Below are 26836 nucleotides of genomic sequence, written 5' to 3'. Positions count from 1 at the left end.
AGAAGAGAGGCAGAGGGGAGCAGAGAGCCTACACAAAGAAAATATTGATGAAAACTTCCCAAGTCTATGGAAAGAACTGGACTTTAGAATAGAGGGAGCTAACAGAACACCTAATTATATCAGTGTATAAAGACTTCTAAGACATAGACTTTCTAAAATCAATGATAATTCTCAGAACAGTTGAGATCTTGCTTCCTGGCATATGTTATCAGTTTGGCTCAAAGACTCTGAATAGTTAAAAGCAGTCCTGAGGGGGGAAAAAAAATTATATATATATATATACACACACACACACACACACACACACACACACACATACACACACACACACATATACATACACACACATACACACACACACACACACACACAATTGATTTTTCATAGAGGAACCAAAACATACAATGGAGAAAGACAAGTCTCTTTAATAAATGGTGTTTGGAAAACTGGAGCACCACATGCAAAAGAATGAAACTAGACTTTCATCTGACACCATACATAAAACAACTCAGAGTGGGTTAAATACTTGAATGTAAGACCTGAAACAATGAAACACATCGAAAAAAACGTAGTCACTAAACTTATGGACATTGGCTTCAGAGGGGTTTTTGTGAATTTGACCTCAAAGGCAAAAAAAGTAAAAGCAAAAATAAATTAATGGGACTGCATTAAATTAAAGAGCTTTAGCAAAAGAAACCATCAACAAAACAAAAAAGCAACTGACTGAGTGGGAGAAAATATTTTCAAATGATACCTCCGATAAGGGACTAATATCCAGAATATATAAAGAATTCATTCAACTCAACAACAAAATAAACAATTCAGTAACAAATTAGCAGAGGACCTAAATAGATACTTTCCAAGGAAGACATAGAGATGGCCAACAGATATATGAAAATATGTGCAATGTCATTAGTAAGAAGGGAAATGAAAATCAAAACCACAGTGAGATACCACCTCACACCTGTTAAAATGGCTATTATCAATAAGACAAGAAATAACAAGTATCGGAGTGGGTGTAGGGAAAAGGGAACATGCTCATACTGCTGGTGGGAATGCAAATTGGTGTAGTCACTGTGGGAAACTATGAGATTCCTCCAATATTTATTTAAAGAAACCCAAAACATTAATTAGAAAATGTATGCATCCCTATGTTCCTTGCAGCATTAATCACAAGTGGTCTCCATGACCAAGACATGGAGACAACCTAAGTGTCCTTTGATGGATAATTGGATAAAGGTATGAGACATATATACAGTGGAATACTCCTCAGCCATAAAAAGATAAAATATTATCATTTTGGACAGCATGGGTGGATCTTGAGAGGATTATGATAAATGAAATAAGTCAGATGGCAAAGGACAAGAATGGTATTATTTCACTCATCTGTGGGATATAAAACAAAAAACAACAAATAGAAACAAAACAAGCAAACAAACTCGTAGATAAACACAACAGAGTGATGGGTTACCAGAGGGAAAGGGAAGTGGGGGGGAAGATGAAGAGTAAAGGGTGTCAGATATATGGTAAGGGAAGGAGACTACTTCAGGTGGTGGGCACACAATCGAGTTTATAGGTGTCATATTATACAGATGCATGTCTGAAACATATAATGTTATTAACCACTGTCACCCCAATAAATTTAATTAAAACTATATTTGTACTAAAAAAAACAACAACAAAAAACATCCTGATGTAAAACTAGGCAAAGGATTCGAATAGATATTTCTCCAGAAAAGATGTACAAATGGCCAATAAGCACGAGAAGATGCTCAATATCATTAGTCAAATGGGAAATGCAAATCAAAACCACAATTATATGCCACTTTACACTCAATAGGATAGTTATTGTCAAGTAAGAGTAAAATAAGTGTTGGTTAGGCTATCAAGATATTGGAATCTTGGTGCGCTACTGGTGGGAATGTAATATGGTGCAGTCACTTTGGAAAACAATATGGTGGTTCCTCAAAAAGTTAAACATTGAATTACCATCTAATCCAGCAATTCCACTTCTAGGTATATACCCCCAGAAATTGAAAGTAGGGACTCAAATAGATACTTGCACATCAGTGTTCATGGCAGCATCATTTACAGTAGCCAGTGGGTGGCAATAAACCAAATATTTAACAATGAATGACTGGATAAGCAAAATGAAATATGTACATACAATGGAATGTTATTCAACCTTAAAAAGGAATGAAATTCTGATACGTGCCACTAGATATGTGAACCAGAGGACCTAAATAGACACCTCTCCAAACAGAACATACAAATGGGCAAGAGACATATGAAGAAATGCTCAACATCACTAATCATCAGAGAGATGCAAATTAAAACATCACCTCACACCTGTCAGAATGGCTGCCATCAACAAATCATCAAACAAGTGCTGGCGAGGGTGTGGAGAAAAGGTGACTCTAGTGCACTGCTGGTGGGAATGCAAACTGGTGCAGCCATTGTGGAAAACACTATGGTGTTACCTCAAAAAGTTAAAAATTGAACTGCCATTTGATCCAGTGATCCCACTTATAGGAATATACCCTAAGAAGCCTGAAACACCAATCAGAAAGAATATATGTACCCTTATGTTCATAGCAGCACTATTTACAGTAGCTAAGATCTGGAAACAACCCAAGTGTCTATCAGTAGATGAATGGGTAAAAAAACTGTGGTACATGTACACAGTGGAATACTATGCAGCTGTAAGAAACAAAGATCTTTTATCCTTTGAGATGGCATGGAAGGACCTGGAGAGTATTTTGCTAAGTGAAACAAGCCAAGCAGAGAAAGACAAATATCACAGGATCTCACTGATTTGTGGAATATAATGAACTAAACAAACTGATGAACAAAATTAACCCAGAGACATAGAGGTGAGGTACAGACTGATAAGCCTCAGAGGAGGGGGAGGTGGGGGGAAGAGATAAACCACAGAACTTACATGCATATATGCATGACCAATGAACATAGACAACAAAGCTGGGGATGGGGCGGGGGGGGGGGGGGGGGAGGGGAGGAAGGTGTCAATGGGGGAAAAAGGAGAAACATCTGTAACAAAAACAAATTAATAAATAAAAAGAAAAAGAAAACATGTTAAATGAAATAAGCCAGACAAAAGGAAAAATGTTTCATTATTTCACTTATGAAATACCTAGAATAGGTGAATTCATAGATACATAAAGTAGATTGGGAGATTATCAGGGGCCAGGAGAAGTAGGTGATGGGAGAGTTAATTAATGGATTTAGAGTTTCTGTTTAGAAGGATGAAAAAGTTCTGGAAGTGGATAATGGTGATGGATACACAACATTGAGAGTATTCCTAAAGACACTGAATTGGACACTTAAAATGGTTGAAATGGTAAATTTTATGTATATTTTTTCTTAAAAAAAATGATATTGTTTATACTCTTTTACCAACCTCTCTCTAAGATTGGGACAGGGTACTTGAATTTTGCTCAGAGCCTAAAACTTATATTTATCTGTGTATGTGTGAGAGAACTATTTGTGAGGTGATAAATGTGTTAACTATGTGGGAGGAATCCTTTCGTAGTGTATCCATATAGCACATCAATACAATGTATACTTTATGTTACAGTTTTGTCAGTTGTACCTCAGTAAAGCTGGAAAAAGGCATTGGGTTTGGAATACCATAAAATTAAAATAATTAGTCTTAAAAACATCAAATACTGGACATTCAAGGGCTTTTTAGTCATTTGAGAAGGTAAAAATAGTTGGATCAACTTGGACTATGGTGTTTGACTAGATTGCTGGTTTTATTAATGGCCTAAATGAACTCTTCAGTAGAGTATAGGATCAAGTCCTAGAATTTACCTCAAAGGTAATAGGTATATTGATGGTGAACATGAATGAGAGAGGCGGGGAGGCGTAGACACACACTGTGTTTATAGAGTTCACCATGGGGTATCTAAAGTAGAATAAAAATGTTTGAAGATAATATAAACAACCTGTGGTGGTGTTTATAGCTGGGACGTATTAATATGTGGGTTCAGTTTGGTACAAAGAATTAATAAGTATGTTTTTTCTCCTTAAGGAATTACATTCTAGAGGAGGAGACGCAGAGACAGTATCATTAATGTGCTAAGTACAGTGATACAAAATAAAAGTTTATATAAAAATGATGGGGGGAGAGAGAGAGAGAGAGAGAGAGTGAGTTAATTGGGCCTGGTTAAGTTATAAAAGGGAAGTAATTAAGAAAGGCTTTCTGCGGGAGATAATGCCTGAGGAGAGTTTTGAAGTATAAATAGAAGTTATCCAGATGAAGAAATAGCAAGGGTTAAGACGGTAAACATCAAAATTGTGAAAGCATGACTTATAATATAACAATATAATATGTGCCAGGAAACTATAAGTTATTTAGTATTATAGTGCTTATTAGTAAAGTGCAAGGTGGGAATTGGTAAGCTTAGGGCAGTTAAGTCTCAGCTTTCAGTTATTAAGCATAACTTCATATATCAATGACAGGAATAAACTTTAAATGTTTATGAATTTTAGTGTTAATAGTATTGAAGGAAAAAAAGTGCTTTAGACAACTGAAATCGTAAAGTGCTCAGTGCCAATTTAGAGTCATATTTGTTTAAATATCTCTATCACTTCATTGTGCATTATTTGGGCTTCATTTTCAATTATGTTTAATCTCTAGACATTATTTGTTGTTGCAAACTTAGTAATCAAGGTTATCTAATTTTGTTTATTACTCACTTTAATCATTAGGAACAGTATAGATCTATCTTGGTACTGTTGGTACTGCTTTTAGTAAATGAGGTACGTGCCCTTGACCAGGAATCAAACCTGTGACCCTTCAGTCTGAGGGCCGATGCTCTACCTGCTGAGCCAAACTGGCCATAGCCCTTCAACTTTTTCAACCATTCCCTCAACCCCCTGCCTATCTGGCAACCATCAAAATGTTCTCTGTAATTATGAGTTTATTTCTGTTCCACTTGTTCATTTATTTTGTTTTCAGATGCAATTGTTGATAGATACGGATTTATTGCCACTTTATTGTTCATATTTTTATCCCCTTTTTTTTTCTTCTTCATCCTAATAAAGACCTTTTACCATTTCATATAGTACTAGTTTGGTGGTAATGAACTCCTTTAGCCTTATCTTTTCTGGGAAACTCTTTTATCTGTTCTTTGATTCTGAATGATTGCTTTGCTGGGTAGAGTAATCTTGGTCGAAGGTCTGATTTTAATGACTTCGAATATTTCTTGCCAGTTTCTTCTGGCCTGTAAAGTTTCTGTTAAAGAAATTGGTGACAGTCTTATGGTAGCTCTCTTGTAGGTAACTAACTGCTTTTCTCTTGATGCTTTTAAGATTATCTCTTTGTCTTTAACCTTTTGCATTTTAATTATGATGTCTTGGTGTGGGTCTCTTTGGGTTTATCTTCTTTGGGACCCTCTGTGCTTCCTAAACTTTATGTCTATTTTCAGGTTAGGGAAGTTTTTTGTCATTTTTTCAAATATGTTTTCAATTTCATGCTCTCTGTCTTCTCCTTTTGGCACCCCCATGGTGCAAATGTTGGTATGCTTGAAGTTGTCTCAGAGGCTTCTTACACTGCCCTCATTTTGGTTCAGGGGACTATTTCTTCTTTTCACTTTTCTGATTGGGTGTCCTTTGCTTCCATATATTCCAAATTGCTGATTTGATTCTTGACTTCATCTACTCATTGTTGATTCTTTGTAAATTAGTCTTCATTTCAATTAGTGTATCCTTCATTTTTGACTGGTTCCTTTTTATGGTTTCCATGTCCTTTTTTATGCTGTTGAAGTTCTCACTAAGTTCATTGAGCATTATTATAACCAGCGTTTTGAATTCTGCATCTGATAGATTTCTTGTCTCCATTTTGTTTAGTTTTTTTTCTGGAGTTTTGTTCTGGTCTTTCATTTGGGATATATTTCTTTGTATGCTCATTTAGGCAGCCTCCTATGTTTGTTTCTATGTATTAGGTAGAGCTGCTACAATCTCCCAGGCTTGGTACAGTGGCCTAATGTAGTAGGCGTTGTGTTCTGTAGGGTCCAGTGTCACAGCCTCTGATCACCTAAGCTGGGTATTCCAGGTGCTTTCCACCTCCCCCAAACTTGGGCTGTGTAGACTCTCCTTGAGCCTGTTGCAATTGAGCCTTGATTGCTGCTGTTACATCAATGGGAGGGATTTACCCCTGGGCTGATTGGCTGTAAGGACTGGCTGTGACCATCCAGCCACTGAGGAGGATCAGTTGTGCAGGGGCCCACCTCATAGACCAGGACTTAGCTCAGTGGTGCTCTGGTGCCTGCTGAGGCCACCCCTTGAGAATGTCGATTGTGTAGGTATTTGGGTGGTGCTTTAAAGTGGTCTGAAGCTGTCCTACCAGGTACCCTGGTGAACTGCTGCCTATGTTCTGCCTGGGGCTACCCGCATGAACTGTGAGCTACAAAACGATCTGCAGATAGCTACTTCTTGTGCGGGGCTTGGAGTTACCCAGCAGAGGCCAAACTGCATACCTAGGCCTGCTGCTGCTAGTGCCTGGCTTGGGGCCACTTAACGAGAGGTACGGAACACACTGAGGCCAGATGCTGCTGCTTTGAGAGATTTTAGGAAAAGTCTGAGGCATGAGCCATGGCAAGCCATTCATATGGAAAAGCCACTGAAAACAGCTTAGGTGAGCCACCAGATGGGTGGGACAAGGTCACAGGGAATCACCAGTGTGGGGTGAACACTGTGAGCCAGGCTGATGGAGACTCAGATATGGTGCCTGCCTGCCGGCTCTGTGGAGGGGAGGGGGTGTCTCAGAAAAGGAACAGTGGCCTCTTTCTGTCTGGCAGTTAGGTGCCCCTTTAACTCTCTCTCGCTCTGAGGCCAGACAGTTCAGTTCCTCCCCATATGTCCCTGGTGCCTTTTCAGCTGCTGTCCCAGCACTGGAGCTCAGAGAGAGTGAGTGTGAGTAAGTCAGTGCACAGACCATTTAAGAGGCACGGCCTGGGACTCCAGCATCTTTTCTTTTCATTCAGCTACAGTCCCTGGTGGTTTTATACTTTGGGAGAATTCTCTTCTTGGCACTGGAACCCTCGTCTGGGGGGCCTGGTGTGGGTTGGGACCACTTGTTCCTTGGGGGTACCTTTGAGACCGAGATACCCCTCCTGATTATCTGCCACATGTGGGTGTGGGACCAGCCTGTTCTGTGTTTGTCCCTCCTACTGGTCTCATGTGGCTTCTTCTTCATATCCTTAGTTGTAGGATCTCCATTAAGCTATATTTCAGGAGGTTCTGAATGATGGTTGTTCTGTAGTTTAGTTGAAATTTTGATGTGGTGGTGGGAGGAGTGAGTACTGTATTTACCTACACCTGCCATCTTGACCAGAAGTCTGTTTATTTTTTATTTTTATTAAAACAATTTCTGTACCTGAAATTACTGTTCTTTTTCCTTTCATTTGTAATTCTCTAACTTCTTAAATTAGGACAAAGTGATTATATTAAATACTCATTTTATTAATGTAAAAGTTTTCCCCCCACTTAAGGATGAGTTAATATTATTTTTTGCTTTTCATCACAGGAAAAATTATACCCTTATTATAGCAATTACTATTGATATCTTGCAATTACTGATGGAATGCCATGGGTTAGAACATTTTATATTAGTCTGAATATGATAAATGATTTATGAAAAAAATTGGTAAATGTTAGAGGATTGTTGTTCTTTGTTAATCAAAGTACTATGGTTCATTGACTGACAACATACTTGGGAGCTCATTTAAAATGTCGATTCTCAGGTCTCATCCCAGACCTACTGAATCAGAATGTGCATGTGATTTGTATGCATGTTAAAGTTTTTTTTTTTTAAATCTTTATTGTTGAATGTATTACAGATGTTCCTCATTTTTCCCCCATTGACCCCTTCCTCCCCCTCCTGCCCCTCTCCCGCCTTTTCCCACACTATTGTCTGTGTCCATCGGTTATGCATATAAGTCCTTTGGTTTATTTCCTCCCACTCCCCAACCCCTTTCCCTTTGAGGTTTGTCAGTCTAGCAATAAATTTGTACTTCTTAATCCCTTCACCTTTTTCACCCATTCCCCCAACCCCCCCTCCCGTCTGGCAACCAACAAAATGTTCTCTGTATCTATGAGAGTGTTTCTGTTCTGCCTGTTCATTTTGTCTGTAGATTCCATTGTTGATAGATATGTATTCATTGCCATTTTGTTTGTTCATATATTTTATCTTTTTCTTCAAAAAGACCCTTCATCATTTCATACAATAACGGTTTGGTGGTGATGAACTCCTTTAACTTTTTCTTGTCTGGGAAAGTCTTTATATGGCCATCAATTCTAAATGACAGCTTTGCAGGACAGAGTAATTTTGGTTGTAGGTTCTTGCTTTTCATCACTCTGAATATTTCTTGCCACTCCCTTCTGACCTGCAAAGTTTCTTTTGAGAAATCAGCTGACAGCCTTATGGGAACTCCCTTGTAAGTAACTAGCTGCCTTTCTCTTGCTGTTTTTAAGATTCTCTCTTTGTCTTGAAGCTTTTGCATTTTGATGATGATGTGTCTTGGTGTGGGCCTCTTGGGGTTCATCTTGTTTGGGACTCTCTGTGCTTCCTGGACTTGTATGTCTGTTTCCTTCACCAAGTTAGGGAAGTTTTCTGCCATTATTGTTTCAAACAGGTTTTCAATTTCTTGTTCTCTCTCTTCTCCTGGCGCCCCCAAGATGTGAATGTTGGCACGCTTGAAGTTGTCCCAGAGGCTCCTTACACTATCCTCATTTTTTTGGATTCTCTTTTCTTTTTGCTGTTCTGATTGGGCATTTTTTGCTTCCTTATATTCCAAATCAATGGTTTGCTTCTTGGATTTACATACTCTACTATTGAATCTGTGTAAATTATTCTTTATTTCAGTTAATGCCTCCTTCATTTCTGACTGTGCATCCATCATTTCTGACTGGTCCTTTTTTATACTCTTGAGGCCCTCACTAAGTTCACTGAGGTTCTCACTAAGTTCATTGAGCATCCTTATAAGCAGTATTTTGAACTCAGCATCTGTTAGGTTGCTTATCTCCATTTCGCTTAGTTCTTCTCCTGGGGTTTTGTTCTGTTCTTTCATGTGGGACCTGTTTCTTTGTCTCCTCATTTTGGCTGCCTCCCTGTGTTTCTGTGTATTACTTAACGAGTGGTATGGGGATATCTGAGACCAGATGCTGCTTGTTTGAAAGAATTTAGGAAAAACTGAAGCAGGATCCAAGACAGGCCAATCCTATGGGAAAGCAACTGGCAACAGCTTGGGTGGGCCTGAAAGGTGGGTGGGGCGGGGTCTCAGGGAGTCAGCAGGGCGGGGCTACCAGTGTGAGCCAGGTTGCTGGAGTCCCAGATATGACGACTGGCTGCCGCTCCAGGGAAGGGCTCACCAAAGGAACAAAGGCCTCTGAGAGCACATTTGTCCTGGAGAAAGTCCCCTCTCCAGCCCTTGCTCCAGTGCCAAACAGCTCAGTTCTTCCCTGTATGTCTCTGGTGCCCCTGGAGCTGCCTCCCCCCCAAGCTTAGAGGGAGAGAGTCCCATAAGTCCGGGCGCGGGCCCTTTAAAGAGCTGCCTGGGGCTCCAGCCGCGTCAGCTTTCCTGAGCCTCAGTTCCCGCTGGTTTTTCCAGCCAGAAGTAATGGGGACTTCTCTTCCTAGCACTGGAACCCTGAGCAGGGCACCTGGTGTGGGACGGGGACCCCTCAGGCCTCAGGGAGGACCTTCCCAGCTGAGGTGTCTTCCTGATTTTTATCCGCCACACTTGGGTGTGGGACCAGCCCGTTGCGCCTCTACCCCTTGAGCCTCCGCCCCTCCTACCAGTCTGGATGTGGCTGCTGCTTTAATTCCGTAGTTGTAGGACTTCCATTCAGCTTGATTTCAGGCGGTTTTGAATGATGGTTGTTCTGTAGTTGTAACGTTGATGTGGTTGGTTGTGGGAGGACGCAATACCGTGTTTACCTACGCCGCCATCTTGACCGGAAGTCTGCATGTTAAAGTTTTAAAATCACTGTAGATTATAGGATTGTAATTATAACATTAAATTACAATTTTCTTGAATTTTCCCTTTGTATACTTAATGAAAAATTTTCCAACTTGTGTTTTCAAAGGAATAATCACACTCTCTTTGGTGTTCTAAATTACACTAAGACTCCTGGAGGGAGTAGAAGACTTCGATCTAATATATTAGAACCTCTAGTTGATATTGAAACCATTAACATGAGATTAGATTGTGTTCAAGAACTACTTCAAGATGAGGAACTCTTTTTTGGACTTCAGTCAGGTAAATGAATATCCTCTAATTATACAAATATAAATTATTAGAAAAATACATTGTCTTTTTATAAGGATACCAATTAGAACTTAACTATGTCTGCAAAGATTAAATTTTCAAATAAGGTCACATTCCCTGGGATTTAGGATATCAAAATATTTTTATTGGGGGATGCAATCCAACCCATAAAACGAGGTTAGAGAATTGCCCTTGGGATCTGGCTATTTGTTCACTGGCATGACAGTGCAATGTCCTTCTCAAACCTATAGGTAGAAGGACAATTTATATTCATTGTTCCTAGTCTAGTTCCTGGTTTCTAGGAGCTTGGTCTATCTATTGTACCCCCATTTCCAACCACCCCTCCTGGTGTTCTGATAGTGTAAACTGAAGTGGCACATGACAATCTGGAAGGCATTTACAGCCTGAACAGTTCTTCCTCTGTCCACTTCCAAATACATTATAATTAGTATAGTTCCTTCAAAATTTTAGCATTATATTAATATGTGGCTGTACATTTCCAATATTGTTGAATATATTTACTTTTTCTATGTATCCCAGCGTATTTAGTGAAACTTGGGAAAGGTACAAGGAAGCCATTTTTAACTGGTAACCCTTTTCTTGTTCACAGCAACATCTTGTTGCCTGGCTGTACTTGGCATTCTGTGTAATACATAAAGTGCTAGGAATATTAAAAATCATTTTTTCATGTAATGTTAGTCAAACTCCATTTCTGTATCTTGACAGTTTATAATTTATTGTAACATGTAAAAAGTAGGAGAACACAAACATAGAGCAAGGTAGAAGAGTTATTTTTATAGTTTATTAAAATATGAGAATGTGAACCTCATTTAGAAAACCCAGTACTGCCCTGGCCTGTTTGGCTCAATGGTTAGAGCATTGATCCATGGACCAGTGCATTGCGGGTTCAATTCTGGTCATGGGCACTTACCTCAGTTGCAGATCATCAGCCTGGTGGGGGCACTTACCTGGTCGGGGTCCTAGGGAAGGCAATCAATCAATGTGTCTCTCTCACATTAATGTTTCTCTCTCTCTCTCTCTCTCTCTCTCTCTCTCTCCCCCTCTCCCCCCTCCCTCCCCCACTCTCCCTCCCTCCCACTCTATCTGAAGATAAGTAGAAAATATCCTTGGGTGAGGATTAAAAACACAAACAAAAACCCAGTACCTACCTTATTGTAGGTATTTTATAGGTATTAGGGATAAAAAGATAAGGAAGATTAAGTTATAAATTTCTGTTCTCAAGGATTGTACATTCATGTTAGGGAAACAAACCTCCAAATATATGATGCAGTGTGGTAAATGCAATAATAATTGAGTATTTTATGGGAACACAGAGGAAGGAACTGGGATAAAGATAGAATCCAGGTGGGATTCACAGAGACAGTATTTCAGCTCTGCCTTAAGGAAATGAGTAGGACTCTGTCAACAAGAGAATCCTAGAAATGATGTTCAAGACAAAGGGAACATGCCTGTGCAAGGTTTGTTGATGTACATAGGTGGGTAACAAAAATAATTTTTAGATGTGGTAGCTGGGATAAAGATCTGGTATGAGCCCTATTGGCTGTGATCTTGAACAGTCATTGATTTCTAGCGTACACTTATGTTTCTGGGAAAAGTAGAGTTAACATAAACTTCTGCACTTATACTTACATTGATGTAAAAGAGCTTGCTATATTTAAGGTATTGCCAGTACTTATTTGTGACTTGAAGCATTGGGAGTGGCAGGAAATGAGCATTGGGGCTAGCTTATGAAGGGCCTATTATAATGCTAAGAAATTGGGATTTCATCATGAGGGACATAGGGAGCTGATAGTTCTAACCTGAGAGAGTAATATAATCAAATCTTTATTTTAGAAACATTATTCTGGTTGTTGTTGTAGATTTGGGGAAAGGAAGAAGGAAGAGACTGAAAAAGAGAAAGGCCAATCTAAGTGAGGGCTTTGAGGGTCTAGTGGAATCACATGAAAAATGTCATAATAGTATTATGTCATATTGAACAGCATGAAAGTAGTATATGTAGTATACTGAGCCCATTTACTCTAATTTTTAAAACAGTTTAAACATAATTGATATACTGGAAAAGTGGTAAATTAGAAAAGGGCACAGAGCTAGAAATATGCAATCTGAAAATGATCAGATTTGGCAGTTTGAATAGGAAGCATAGGACATAAAATTTGAATAGGACATAAAATTTTTTTCTAAAGCTAACGGGTTGGGGAAACTTTGTAAAATATCAGTAAGTCTACACAAAAACTTTTGAGGTCACATATTGCAATGATGATGGTAACCATTAGTCATTAAAAATAGTTACTGTAGTTTACTATATTTTAAGTATGAAGAAATGAGTGCATTTGTAAAAGACATTTATGTTAAATGGCTAAGGAAAAAACAATGTGGGGGGAATATATAAAAGGGATACATTATAATTAACTATAAATTTACTTTTATAGAATAGTTTAAGCTGGAAAACAAATTAAGAAGAATAAAATAACACTTTTGATCTCTGGTATGTGCAGGGTACTGTACACACACTACCTTACTTAATCCTCACGGCAACCCTGGGAGGCAGATGGCATTATCCACATTTAAAAGATGAGAAGTTAGGTAACTTCTGGAGGGTTACATGGTTAGTGGTTTAACTGGGCTTTTTAACGAATCTCTCTAAGTATCAGAAAAGTTATAGATCAAAAAGGAAGAAAATTGTCATAAGCAAAATCTAAAAGTCAGAGAAGTAGAATTTCAAGCAGGATGGTGTGATCAACAGTGTCAAATTTGGAAGGCAGATTGTGAGTAATCAAAAATTAAGAAATGAGGAGGGGGGTTTGTATAGGAAGAGATAAACCACAGAACCTACATGCATGTATGCAAGGCCAATGAACATAGACAACAAAGCTGGGGATGGGTTGGGGGGGAGGGGAGGAGGGTGTCAATGGGGGAAAAATGAGAAACATCTGTAACAAAAACAAATTAATACATAAAAAATTTTTTTAAAAAGAAAAAGAAATGAGCTTGGCCAGTATGGCTCAGTGGTTGAACATCAACCATGCACCAAGAGGTTGCCGGTTCGATTCCTGCTCAGGGCACATGCCTAGATTGGGGGCCAAATACCCAGTGGGGGGCAAGTTCTTTCTCATGGATGTTTCTTTCATCTCTCCCTCTCCCTTCCTCTTTCTCTCTCACACCAATAAAGGAAAAATAATTTTTTTAAATTAAGAGATGACCATTAGAATTTATTTTATTCCTGGCACATATAAGATAGATAAAGACAATTAAAGCAAGTAATCAGGTAGGACTGTTCTGTTTTATTATTTGAGGATATGTTACATAGTCTGTATTTTAAACTATAACAGTTCAATGGCTAATATTTTTTTATTTGTTTTAGTTATATCAAGATTTCTTGATACAGAGCAGCTTCTTTCTGTTTTAGTTCAAATTCCAAAACAAGACACGGTATGTTTATATATACATTATATGTTACATTATTATGCATTGTGATATAACTATCTTAATGTAATGTAACAATTGGAAAATATCAAAATGATTTGAAAAAGTGTTTCATTATTAATATCTAGATTTTTATGCTTTTTAAAGCAAAAACTTCTGACTAAACTAAATGTTCTCTGAAAATCTCCAGTATGGAATTGCTTGCCTAAGATGAGTTATTATATTTCTCCTTAAGAATATTGATTTTAGAAAATACAGTCTTCTGATCATAAATATTTACTGAGAATAATGCTTAAAATTTTTTACTTGAATTAACCCAAATGTCTTTTCTTTCTATACCATATTTATGACCATATTATTTAATTTATTATATTAAGAAGTTTCCTATTTTTCATTGCAAACATCCCAAATTCTTTCTTTAATATTTGAGAATGTCAATATTAAGCACATTTTTTGTCGTTTCTTTGCTTCATTTTGAATAACTTTTAATTTTTCTCAACTGGTTTCAGATTGCCATATAAAAATATATGTAGTCTATGGCTCCTTTTTTTATTCATTCAACAAGTGATTTTATTTTACCAAGCACTGTGATAAGTACTAGGGATACTATAAGAAGTAAGTGTCTAAGCCAAAGGAATTAATGACCCAGTGTGAGGTTTAGGTTAAAAAAAAAAGCAAAAGCAGTTACAGAACAGTATTATCAAGAACTATTAGACGTCTGATATTTTACCCTACTTGCAAACTAACAAATTAGCTTGACACAGTTTCATGGATGCTGACAGAAGACATGAGACTTCTGGGTCAGTGAGAAAGGACTTGAATACTCAGCCATACTGTAGCCAGGGTATCACCATTTTCTTGCACTGTATACATAGAAGACTGCTCAAAACAAAAATTCAGTGCTCACTGATTTATCACAAAGTGGTGAACATCCATGTAATGACCACCCAGGAAAGAAATAGATATTGCCATTACTTCAAAAACTCCCCTTCTATTCCTTCCTGTCTTATTCTCTACCTCCCTCAAAAAATCCCCCAACGTTTAATAATCACCTTCTTGTTGTTTTTTATAATTTAATTTTGCCTGTTTTTAAATCTTTACATATAATCATTCAGTTTTTATATCTGGAATTTTTTAGTCAATATTATGTTTGTGAGATTTAATCATGTTATTGCATGTAGCTATAGCTCATTTATTTATTTCCATTGCTATGTAATATTTCATTGTATGGATATGCTGTTACTCCTTTCATTGTTTGACTTTTTGACTTGTTGACAGTTTTTGGCAATTGGGAATAATGCTGGTAAACAATCTTATACCTGTTTCTTAATATAGTTGTGCACATAATTTTATTGGGTTCATAGGAGTGGAATTTTAGGATCATGGAGTATGTATATCTACAACTTCAGGAATAATGAGAAAATGTTCACCAAAATGTTTTTCACAATCATTGCACAATCATTACTTTCTCATCAGCAATGTATGAGAATTCTCATTGTTCTTTCCCAAAACGTGATATTGTCAGTTTAAAATTTTAAGCCATAGGGATTGGTAAATAATGGTATTTTATTGTGGTTTTAATTTGCATTTTCTTATTAATGAGCATGGACACCCTTTCATATGTATATAGATAATCTAAATACCTACTTTTGTGGAAGTCTTGTTGAAGTCTCTTGCCCATTTTTCCTTGTTTATCTTCTTTTGTTACTTGTAGGGCTTCTTTTTATATTTTAGATATGAGCCCTTATTGGTTTTGTGTTGCAAAAATATCTTTTCCCACTTTTCAGTTTGCTTTTTCCACTCAATATTGTGGTGTAGATGCTGTTGGTGTACTATCCCCATCCCCTTGGCATTAACTTTTGTATAAGGAAGGCTTCCTACTGCAAGCAGCTGAAACTCACTGCCTGAAGACTTTCTCTGGCTGCAGGAGAGACTAGCATTGTTGTTCTGGCAATAGGTCATAACCAACACTAAACAGGAGTAGATGAATAAATATTCCATTTTTCTTACCTGTGGAGATAGTTTCTGAAACTTACCTGTACCATGTCTGACAGGTCTGAGCCGTAGTACCTGCCATGCAGCAGTAACTGGATCATCGATGCATCTGTTCTGCTGTCCTTCCCTTCCCTTCTTCCTTCTACATTCCCTTGTCTGTGCTTACTAAAATTACTTTTCAAATAAATTATTTGACTCAAATTCTAGTTTCTCCAACTTAGCATTTGGAGGACCAGCCCTGGGTCTGTGCTATCCTTTGATGAATAGAATTTCTTAATTGAAATGTAGCCTAGTTTATGTTTTTTCCTTTCTAGTTAGTGTTTGTTGTATCCTGCTTAAGAAGTTTTCATCTATCCCAATGTATTGATTGTACCCATGGAATTTTAATTTATGGAGCTGACTGAGTGATGACATGGTGAGGGTAATGCCATTAAAAGAATATTTTTATTACTTGGTATTCCTGAGAAGAGGGAGCATGCCACACAGGAACACATTTGATCAGGAGTCAAAAGGAGTGAGGGGAAAACGTCGCAGAAGTCTTTATTATAATGGGAAGATGGAAACACTCCTTGTTGGGTAGAAAGCAAAACACAGATCTTGGAGTTTGTAGTTGAGGGCTTGTAATATGATTTTTGTGTACCCATAAAACCCAGACCATGGGGGAGTTGTGAACAACTTTGGCCATTAGGCCCTGTGATTAATGGATGCTCATTAATTATGAAATTTATAAAAACTGATTAGAACAAACAAGGTAATTAAGATATTCTTTTTTGTTATATTTCAGATGTTTTATTGCTTTTTTTTTAATCCTCACCCGAGAACATTTTTGCATTTATCTTCAGATAGAGCAGGAGGGAGAGAGGGAGGAACAGAGAGAGAGAAACATCAATGTGACAGAGACACACTGAGTGGTTGCTGCCCACACGACCCAAACCAAGCCGGGGACAAATTGTAACTGAGGTACATGCCCTTAGCGGGAACCAAACCCGGGACTCTCTGGTCCGCGGGCTGATGCTCTAACCACTGAGCCAAACCGGCCAGGGCTGTTTAATTGCTCTTTTATATTTAGATCTACAATCTCCCTGGAATTGATTTTTGTATGTGGTTTGAGGAAGGGACCACACTTTATTTTTTCTCATGTAGATTCATAATTGTACTGTAACCTTTTATGGAAAAGACTGTCCTTTCTCCCACCTTTGTCATTAATCAAGTACTCATGTATCATTGGGCTACTTCTAGTCTCTCTTCTGTTTCATTGGTCTCTGTCCTTATGCTGATACCAGTTTCTTACTCTATTATAAATTGATATTTGTTAGATTTAGTCCTTTTTACCTTATTCTTACACAAGGGTATTTTGGCTATTTTTGGAAGATGTTTGCCTTTGGTAATAGTGGTGATAGTTGTCCTCTGTTTGGTGAATTTTATTTATTTTCAATCTTTCAGTTAGTTTCAGAGATCTAGTATTATAAGAGAGCCCGAGATAACTTGTTTTAGGGCTAAAAACCTGCATTTTGGTATTTCTTCTAAATTGACCCATATGATCACAGAACAGTTCAGGTACTGTGTGCAATGGGGATCAAGGTGAGAAGGTTTCAAAAAGAAACAGTGCCATATCAATTAATATTATGTCATAATAGTAATATCCTAAAAGTTCTTGTCAGTATTGGTAAATTGGCCTACCCACAAGAACATCCTCATTTCCCCAGGTTTGTTACCACTGTTCTGCATTAGAGATAGTGTTACAATTTAATTTATAAAAAGTTTATTTATAAAATTTAGGATGCTGGTGTTGCTTTATTTTGAAAAACTTTAATTAATTTGGACCACAGGAATTATGAAAATTTTTACTTGAACAGGAACCAATGAGGGAAATTGTGTTGTTCTATAATTATCTGGGATGTTTGGATTCAGCTTTTCAAATACCATCAATTCACAAATACTCTTTGTGCCTTTTTCAAGTAATCCTAGTTTCTTAGTGCTGCTCAGAATTGAACTGGATCTCCTATCACTACTATGGGTTAAGGTGGACCAAAGAACTTAAATAGAAATAAAAGTTGGATATAATGAGGTGAACTCTTTTTATTGTCATACTTTCGGGAAACTAGTGCACTAGTCTTACTATGATGGATTAGTAATTTCTAAACAGTGTTTAGGCTGGTGGATATCCTAGCTTGGTTGATTTTATATAAAAAGTATATGAAATATAAGCGTAGAATGTTTTAAAGGAAAACCCATTTTTGTATTAAATATTTATAATGTCCACATTTGGATTTTTATGTTAATAGGTTAATGCAGCTGAATCAAAGATAACAAATTTAATATACCTAAAGCATACCTTGGAACTTGTGGATCCTTTAAAGGTAATTTATATGTGTGTATATTGTATAAAAAATGTTTAGGTATCAGTATTTTTTAAATTTTGTTTTGAAAAAATTTCAGACTTAGAGAAAGTTGTAAGAATAGTATAATTAATTCCCATATTTTCTCTTTATATACACAACACACCCATATAATTATACTTACTATTATTATTCTTACTGAACTATTTGAGAATGTTATAGTACCTAAATACTAAAGTGTATATCTCCTAAGAACAAGAATGTTCTCTTACATAAACACACATGATTATAAAATTTATGACATGTAGCATTAATAGACTACTATTTTATATTGTATAACTCATATTCAGAATTTTCCAATTGTCCTAATAATGTTCTTTATAGATATTTTTCCTACTACAGGGTCTAATCCAGGATCATGCATTGTATTTAATGTCAGATTTTTTTATTCTCCTTTAAACTGATAAGTGTATCAGCATTTCTTTGTCTGTTATGATATTGACATTTTGAAGAGTAAGGGCCAGTTGTTTTATAGGATATTCTTCAGTTTATGTGATTGTTTCTTCATGGTTAAATTCAGCTTATTCATATTTGGTAGTAATACTCTATAAAAATGTTGTATCTTTCTCATGATGTCACTCTTCTATGCTTGGTTACACAAACTTTGATCAGTTTCTTCTCTTTAAAGTTATAAGTAATGTATGGAGAGATACTTTGGTACTGTGTAAATATCCTGTTTCTCATCAAACTTTCACTCATTGATTTTAGTATTTATTGAAACTTTTGCCTGAAGTAATTGTTACTCTGATAGTCACAAAAGGACAGTTTTCTCATTAATTTTTAAATAGTATCCTGTGCACAATTTTAGAAATTAAAGTGACAAAAAGAACTGCTCTTTTAACTGTGATATCTTTTTTTTTTTTTTTTTATTGATTAATTTTTGTTACAAATGATTCTCCTTTTTTCCCCCAGTGGTTCCCCCCTCCCCCTTCCCTCTCCGCCCCTTCCCCCGATTGTTGTCCATGTCCACTGTTCATGCCTAAATGCATATAAATTCTGTTGTTCATCCCTCTCTCAGCTCCCCACTCCTTAGGGGATTGTCCTCAAACTGTTATGTTCATTATATTCCAGAAATCAGTGAGATCATATGAAATTTGTCTTTCTCTGCTTGGCTTGTTTCACTCAGGATGATACTTTCCAGGTCCCTCCATGTAGTCTCAAAGGACAAGAGATCTTTCTTTCTTACCGCTGCGTAGTACTCCATTGTGTATATGTACCACAGCTTTTTAATCCATTCGTCTACTGATGGGCACTTGGGCTGTTTCCAGATCTTAGCGATTGTAAATAGTGCTGCTACAAAGATGGGGGTACATATATTCTTTCTGATTGGTGTTTCAGGCTTCTTAGGGTATATTCCTAGAAGTGGGATCACTGGGTCAAATGGGAGTTCAATTTTTAATTTTTTGAGGTGACACCATATTGTTTTCCATAGTGGCTGCACCAGTCTGCATTCCCACCAACAGTGTACTAGAGTCCCCTTTTCTCCACACCCTCGCCAACACTTGTTGTTTGATGATTTGTTGATGGCGGCCATTCTGACCGGTGTGAGGTGATACCTCATTGTTGTTTTGATTTGCATCTCTCTGATGATTAGTGATGATGAACATTTCTTCATATGTCTCTTAGCCATTTGTATGTCCTGTTTGGAGAGGTGTCTATTTAGTTCCTCTGCCCATTTTTTAATTGGATTCTTTGTCTTCCTTTTGTGGAGTTGTGTGAGCACTCTATATGTATTGGAAATTAACCCCTTATCTGATATATCATTGGCAATTATGCTCTCCCATACAGTGGGTAGCCTTTCCGTTTTGATGATTGTATCTTTCGCTGTGCAGAAGCTTTTGAGTTTGATGTAGTCCCATGTGTTCATTTTCTCCTTTGTTTCTATTGCCTTAGGTGATGTGTCAGTAAAAATTCTGCTGCGTATGATGTCTGAGATTTTGTTGCCCACAGTCTCCTCTAGGATTTTTATGGATTCATGGGTTACATTTAAGTCTTTTATCCATTTTGAGTTTATTTTGGTGTAGGGTGTAAGTTGATGGTCTAGTTTCATTTTTCGGCAAGTAGCTGTCCAATTTTCCCAGCACCATTTATTAAAGAGGCTGTCCTTACTCCACTGTATGCTCTTGCCACCTTTGTCAAATATTAATTGAGCATATTGCCTAGGGTCCATTTCTGGGTTCTCTATTCTGTTCCACTGGCTATATACCTGTTCTTGTGCCAGTACCAGGCTGTTTTGATTATGGTGGCTTTGTAGTATAACCTGAAATCTGGTATTGTGATCCCTCCAACTTTGTTCTTCCTTTTCAAGATTGCTGTGGCTATTCGAGGCCTTTTTTGGTTCCATATGAACTTTTGAAGTAATTGTTCTAATTCTTTGAAGTATGCCGTTGGTATTTTGATGGGGATTGCGTTGAATCTATAGATTGCTTTGGGTAATATGGACATTTTAATGATGTTAATTCTCCCAATCCATGAACAGGGTATGTTCTTCCACTTTTTTACATCTTGCTCTATTTCATTTTTCAAAGATCTGTAGTTTTCTGCGAATAGGTCCTTTATCTCTTTGGTTAGGTTTATTCCTAGGTATCTTAATTTTTTTGCCGCAATGGTAAATGGGATTGTTTGCCTAGTTTCAAGAACTGCTCTTTTAAAAGAAAAAAATAATTTAAAACGTGAAAGAATTTTTATGAAGTTTATTCTGATAAATATATATAATAAAAACAATTTGGCAAAAGATTTCAAAAGTATTGCCATCTTTCCTAGTATGAAAGAGGTACAATAAAAAAATCTTCCTCCAAAATTGATAGATTTGATTAAACAAATTTCAAGTTTTGATATGTCAAAGGCAAAGTTAAAAGCCAAAGAAATTTAGGAAATATTTATAGCAAATGAGAGACATAATACTAATTTTTGTCATCATAAAACTTGTGTAATTTTTAAAGACAATACTGGAATGAGTGGAAATAAAGAAAATGACCCCAAAATGGAAATCAAAGTGCAACTTGTTCATGAGAGAACAGTGAGGCAACTACATAGCTGGTGGGAACACAAATTGTACATACTCTACAGAAAAGTTTTGAAACATGTCTTTTGACCCTGTAATACTACTACTAGAAATCTGTCTGAAAGAACTCTTAAGAAATGTTGACCAAGATTTATGCCCAGTGATGGTAATTGCAGCACTATTTATATTATAAATTGTAAGTAGCATAGAACTGCAGTAACTAGGGAAAGGAACTATTTGCTTCCTGCAGGGATTATTGAAAATTTTTGCTATAAAAAGTTTTTAATGTTTGCGTTGTAGTATTAAGTGGCGGAGAAAAGGAACATGCAATATTATAATTTTTTTATTTAAAGAAATGACAGGAGATGTATCATAATATTTAGATTATTTATCTTAGGAAAGGTTGTTGAATTATGAATGATTTAAATGTTTTTTTAATGCTTTCATGAAGTTTTTATCAGTATGTAAATATTATTTTTTATTCATAAGCAAAAATATTATTGCCATTGCCTAATAGCAAACTAAAATATCAGTTTAACTATGTTTTCTCTTCCTGTTTTCTTTTTATTCAAATAATGACCACTTACAGTTTCCATTAAGCAAAATAAAATTCCTAGTTTTGCTATATAAGAATGGAGAAATTGTGCTATTTTTGAATATACAGAATACTTTTTTTAGGTTAATGTAAATTTAATGTAAATTTTGGAATTATATGTAGAGTACTCCAAATGTACAGTGATAGCTATTTAAGTACATACCTTTAATAAGTAGTCGGCTGTTAACAATTAGTTGGGTGACAAGAAAAATAAAAGTCATAATAATGTGGAGGCCTGTGGTTCTATGCTCTTTCTATGGAAAACAGGAAAGATACCAGCTCTCCTCACCTATACACCTAAAATATATTTTATGAGTATATAAATGAGAAGATGAAACAAGAAAGCACTTGGTAAGGTGTAAAGTCTTGAACAAATGTAAAATGCTATATGTGAATAATGTCATAATTTATTATCCTTAACTATCTTTATTTTATTCTTTAATAGATTGCAATGAAGAACTGTAACACACCTTTATTAAGAGCTTACTATGGTTCCTTGGAAGATAAAAGGTCTTTGTCACCCAACTATTAATAATATATCTGATTCTTCCTTATCATACCTGATTTTAAGGACTCTAATTATATTCTTTAGAACAATTATTTAAGCTCTGATTAATATAACCTTTCAACTATTCATAAAAATTCTAACTATACATTTTATTTTGTAAATACCAGTAGATAGGGTAACAACACATTGAGTATTTGTGTTAATGGATAATTACAATAGTATTAAAAAAATACACAATTTTAATATCTTTTTTTTTTTAGCCATTCTCTATGGAAAGACTTGCAAATATAAAAATGTTTTTCTCTATTGTTAAATCATGATGGCCTTAATATAATAAAAAAATAGTAGATATGAATACTGAATAAGATCTAAATACAATTTAATTTTAATATTGTTAGTAATAGCACCTTGGTTCTTGACCAAAAAGACTTGTGATATGTAAGAACTGTTATTTCATTGATTTAAGTTTCAGATCTTACATAAGGCTTCAAATTGAGGTTCATAATAAAACTTAATTACAAATAAAATACAGAACAGAATAAAACAAAAGCTTAGAGAAATAGGTGTTACCAGACTTCTGGTCTGCATAATCACAGTACTTAACCACTTTTATACTGTCTCATAATATATGTTTAGTCTCCCTTGCCTCAGTTGAATGTGAGAAGCATATGTTAATCCTTCTTTGAATCTCTGCACCTACCATAGTGATTAATACATGGTATAAATAAATGTTTATTGAGTCAGTGAGCATGAAGCCAGACTTTTTGTAATGGTTGTTCAGTGGTATGATTTTTGAACAAAAAATAAATAAATAAAAACAAAAAAATCAATAGAAACATATCTATATTTTTTCTTTTATATTTTTCTTTTTCTTGTTAATCCTCACCCGAGAATATTTTTCTATTGATTTTTTAGAGTGGAAGGGAGAGAGGAAGAGAGAGAAACACTGATGTGAGAGAGACACATTGATTGGTTGTCTCCCACACGATCCTGACCAGGGCTGGGGACTGAACCTGCAACCCAAGTGCATGCTCTTACTAGGAATTAAGCCCAAGACCCTTTGGTCTGTGGGGTAATGCTCTAACTGCTGAGCCAAACCGGCTAGGGCAATAGAAACATGTTTTTAAAAAATTGACACAGTCACAGTTTTAATTTATGTAAATTTAAATATATATTGCTTAATTGTTTATTTTCAACAGTGATTTAAGAAAATGTGTTATTTGCTATCATTAACCATGACTCTAATTACAAATTATAACTATTTGACTTATTGCCTATAATGTTCTTTTTTAGGTTTGGAATCATACTTGAAAAGATTAAAACAGTAATTAATGATGATGCCAGATACATGAAAGGATGCCTGAACATGAGGACTCAGAAGTGCTATGCAGTGAGGTCTAACATAAATGAATTTCTTGACATAGCTAGAAGAACATATACAGAGATTGTAGATGACATAGCAGGTAATTTAATTACTTAAGCATTTTTTTTTTGTTTTTTTAGAAATAAACTTTTTAGACATGCTATGCTTTTTTGCTGGTGATAACCTGCCATGTGTATTTTAATTTATTTTTTGTTATCAAAACAGGTAAGGTTGACACATATTATCATTTAAGGAACATTTAAAAAAAATAGCAAGATTGCAGAGTGTTATAATATGTCTATTTTTTCTCCAAAGTTAAATATAGAAGGACTTTTATGCAACATTGTGTAGAAACTACATGAAAAATGCAAGCTATCAGTACTAAAGGGTTTCAGTGGAGGACGAGGTACCATTTTTGTCTAGAAGAGGGGGCATTTGAGCCAGTACAGTAATTTATCAAATACAAGGGTGGGCAAAAAAGTTGGTTTACAGTTGTGAGTACACAAAACACAGAGTTTATTCTTGTATTATTCATTAATTATCATATCATTTCCCACACAAATAATTGTAAACTTCCTTTTGCCTACCCTTGTATTTACTGAGTTTCTGGTAAATGGAGACGCTATTCTGGGTACTGGGAATACACAGTGAATGAGACAAAGTCCCTGTCCTCCTGGAGCTTATGTTGTAGTAGGGGAGACCGACAATATAGAAAAACATGCACACAGACAATTGCTTATACCTTATAATTTCATGAACTACATGAAATTATATCTTATAATTACATGAATATAAGATATGAAGAAAAATATAGCAGGTTAGAGGGGTCAGAGAATGACTGGGTGTAGAGGAATAGAGGATGGGACTGTTTTTAGTTGATAGAAAAGCCTAGAAAGGGATTTCACCCGCTGGCAGGGTACACACTGAAACACAAACAGATCAGGAAACCTCAAGAGACAGTGAGGGAATTTGTTAGGATTGAGCAGGGCATTCTGTCACAGAAATAGTAAGAGATATTATCAGAAGTGATGGCTGGAGATGTCTTTCAAATCCAAAAGTTTGGATTTTTTCCCTCTGCGGAGTGAAATTGATCAAGAAGATACGTTGAGTGTATTTGTGTGGAGTGGTGGAAACAGGGAGACCATTTTAAACTATTACAAGTTAAAGTAGTATTTAGGTTGCGAGCTATGTATATGAGAGGGAAGAAATGCAAAGATTGAAGAAAGAATTGAGAATGAATAATTGAGTAGATGTGGCCATGGCAAAGGGAAATGTAGCCATTGATGCTAATGGAGATTTGCCTGAGAGTGGTGGTACCACTGAGAAAAGGAGGAAAATTGTTGGAGCACCTGCTTTAGGAACAAAGATGTTAGTTTTCTTAAGTAATTTTCAAAGCATTAATGGTCATCTTGTTAAAAAAACATAAATTTGGAACTCTGTAGTGAGTTTAAAGTTAATAGCGAGATTTGGATTTTTTTGAAAATTTTATTTGATGAGTCATCAATTTCCTTTTTGGAATAGTTTGTTTTGTAAAACATGTTTTGTAGAGGGAATTTCTTATTGTGAACTAATGATTACAAGAATCTGTGTTCTCTTTCTTTTCAAAAAATAGAATGAACAACAAACCATAAACTAATATTCCTAATACAGAGACTATAAAATAGTCTTGGTTTTATTTTTTTAATTTGTATAATTTTTTTTTTTTACTTTTATAATACCAATCAAAATGACTCTTCAGTATTTTTTTTAGCTTTGCTCTTCAGTATTCTTTTTTTAAATGGATATTTTTCCATTTTGTCTTCAGATAAAGAGGCAGGAAGGGAGAGAGAGACAGAGAGACAGAGACATGGATGTGGAGAGACACATCGATTGGTTGCTTCTCACAAGACCCTGACCAGGACTGGGGACCAAACTGGTATGTGCCCTTGACCGGAATCAAACCCATGGGCCAATGCTCTAACCACTAAGCCAAACAGGCCAGGGCTATATGTTTTTAAATATTTTTTCTCTATTTTAGAGAGAGAGGAAGGGAGAGGGAGACAGAAACATTGATGAGAGAGAACATTGACCCGCACGCCCCTCACTGAGGATCCAGCCCACGGGTTGGGCAATATGCCCTGGCTGGGAACCGAACCAGCGACCTCCTGGTGCATGGGTTGATGCTCAACCATTGAGCCACACCGGCCAGGTGTGTATGTTTTTTTTTAAAGAATACTTAATCAGATATTTTAGACACTAAAAATATTTAGCGTTTTAAAGTATAACAAGACCTTCCTATTCCTATAAAATAGAAAAAAGGGATGTGATAATTTTAAACAGAAAGAATAATTTCTCATTAAAATTCTTTGTTTTGTTTTTGTTTTTCTTTTTTCTGATCACTAGGAATGATATCGCAGCTAGCAGAAAAATATAGTCTTCCTTTAAGGACAAGTTTTAGCTCTGCTAGAGGATTTTTCATCCAGATGACTATAGATTGTACAGCCTTACCCAATGATCAACTTCCTTCAGAGTTTATTAAGGTACACTCTAGAGTTTGGTTAGGAAATTACTGTTTCTGATTTTTGAGGATTACATTTACATATATTCAGGAACTTCTTGAGTTTTAAATGCCAAAATCTGAATGTTTTGTGTGTTGCTTCTAGTTCTGATTACCCACCTAACAGCTATACTAGTCTAAGAGTGATTTAGAAAGAGAGAAATACTAAACAGTGCTTACAGCAGTTCTGGGAGCTTGGTATGGGTGAAAAAGGAAAAAGAAGAAAGAAAGTGTAAGGTATTTTTGATCAAAGAATTTTAAAAATCCTGTACCATCTCATTTTAAGTAGTTCTCCAGTGCACGTTAGCCTATTAAAGGTTGAAAAGGACTGAACTAGAGAAATCTACTTATTTTAATCCAATATTGCCAAATCTTTGGGCCAGGGAAATATTTTTTCTTATATACATATTAACTTTTCTATAATATACGAGTTTGGGAAAATCTAACCTACTCTAATCTTTGCTTTCTCTGCTCCCAATGAGTCCCTTTTGAAAAAACAAACCATTTAAAGGGTTTGAAGTATATACTGTATTACCAAGTAACGTGGATGGATGAAGTGAAGAATGGATTGAGACTTAGTTAATGGGGTTAGAGATTGAGTGAAGTTCATTTATGGGGCAAGGCCTAAAACAGGGATCAGAGGTAAAGTGAGGACTACTGATGTGTATCCTGCATATTACTTGGTAATAAGACGTAATTT

General features: G+C 36.1%; 1 protein-coding gene across 1 annotated transcript in view; it reads left to right on the top strand.

The window, feature by feature from the left end:
* MSH4 (mutS homolog 4) overlaps positions 1 to 26836 on the top strand; it is a 71573-nt gene that overhangs the window by 12317 nt on the left and 32420 nt on the right. Inside the window, exons 6-11 of the mRNA XM_036256182.1 lie at positions 10111 to 10283; positions 13675 to 13742; positions 18017 to 18091; positions 22175 to 22239; positions 23531 to 23700; positions 25983 to 26119. Of these exons, the coding sequence (XP_036112075.1) occupies positions 10111 to 10283; positions 13675 to 13742; positions 18017 to 18091; positions 22175 to 22239; positions 23531 to 23700; positions 25983 to 26119 (688 nt within the window). The remainder of the gene's footprint in view (positions 1 to 10110; positions 10284 to 13674; positions 13743 to 18016; positions 18092 to 22174; positions 22240 to 23530; positions 23701 to 25982; positions 26120 to 26836) is intronic.

Source organism: Molossus molossus, unplaced genomic scaffold, assembly GCF_014108415.1.
Source record: "Molossus molossus isolate mMolMol1 unplaced genomic scaffold, mMolMol1.p scaffold_m16_p_12, whole genome shotgun sequence".
NCBI lineage: Eukaryota > Metazoa > Chordata > Mammalia > Chiroptera > Molossidae > Molossus > Molossus molossus.
The sequence above is the reverse complement of the archived record's forward strand: the minus strand, read 5'-3'. Positions and strand labels throughout refer to the sequence as shown.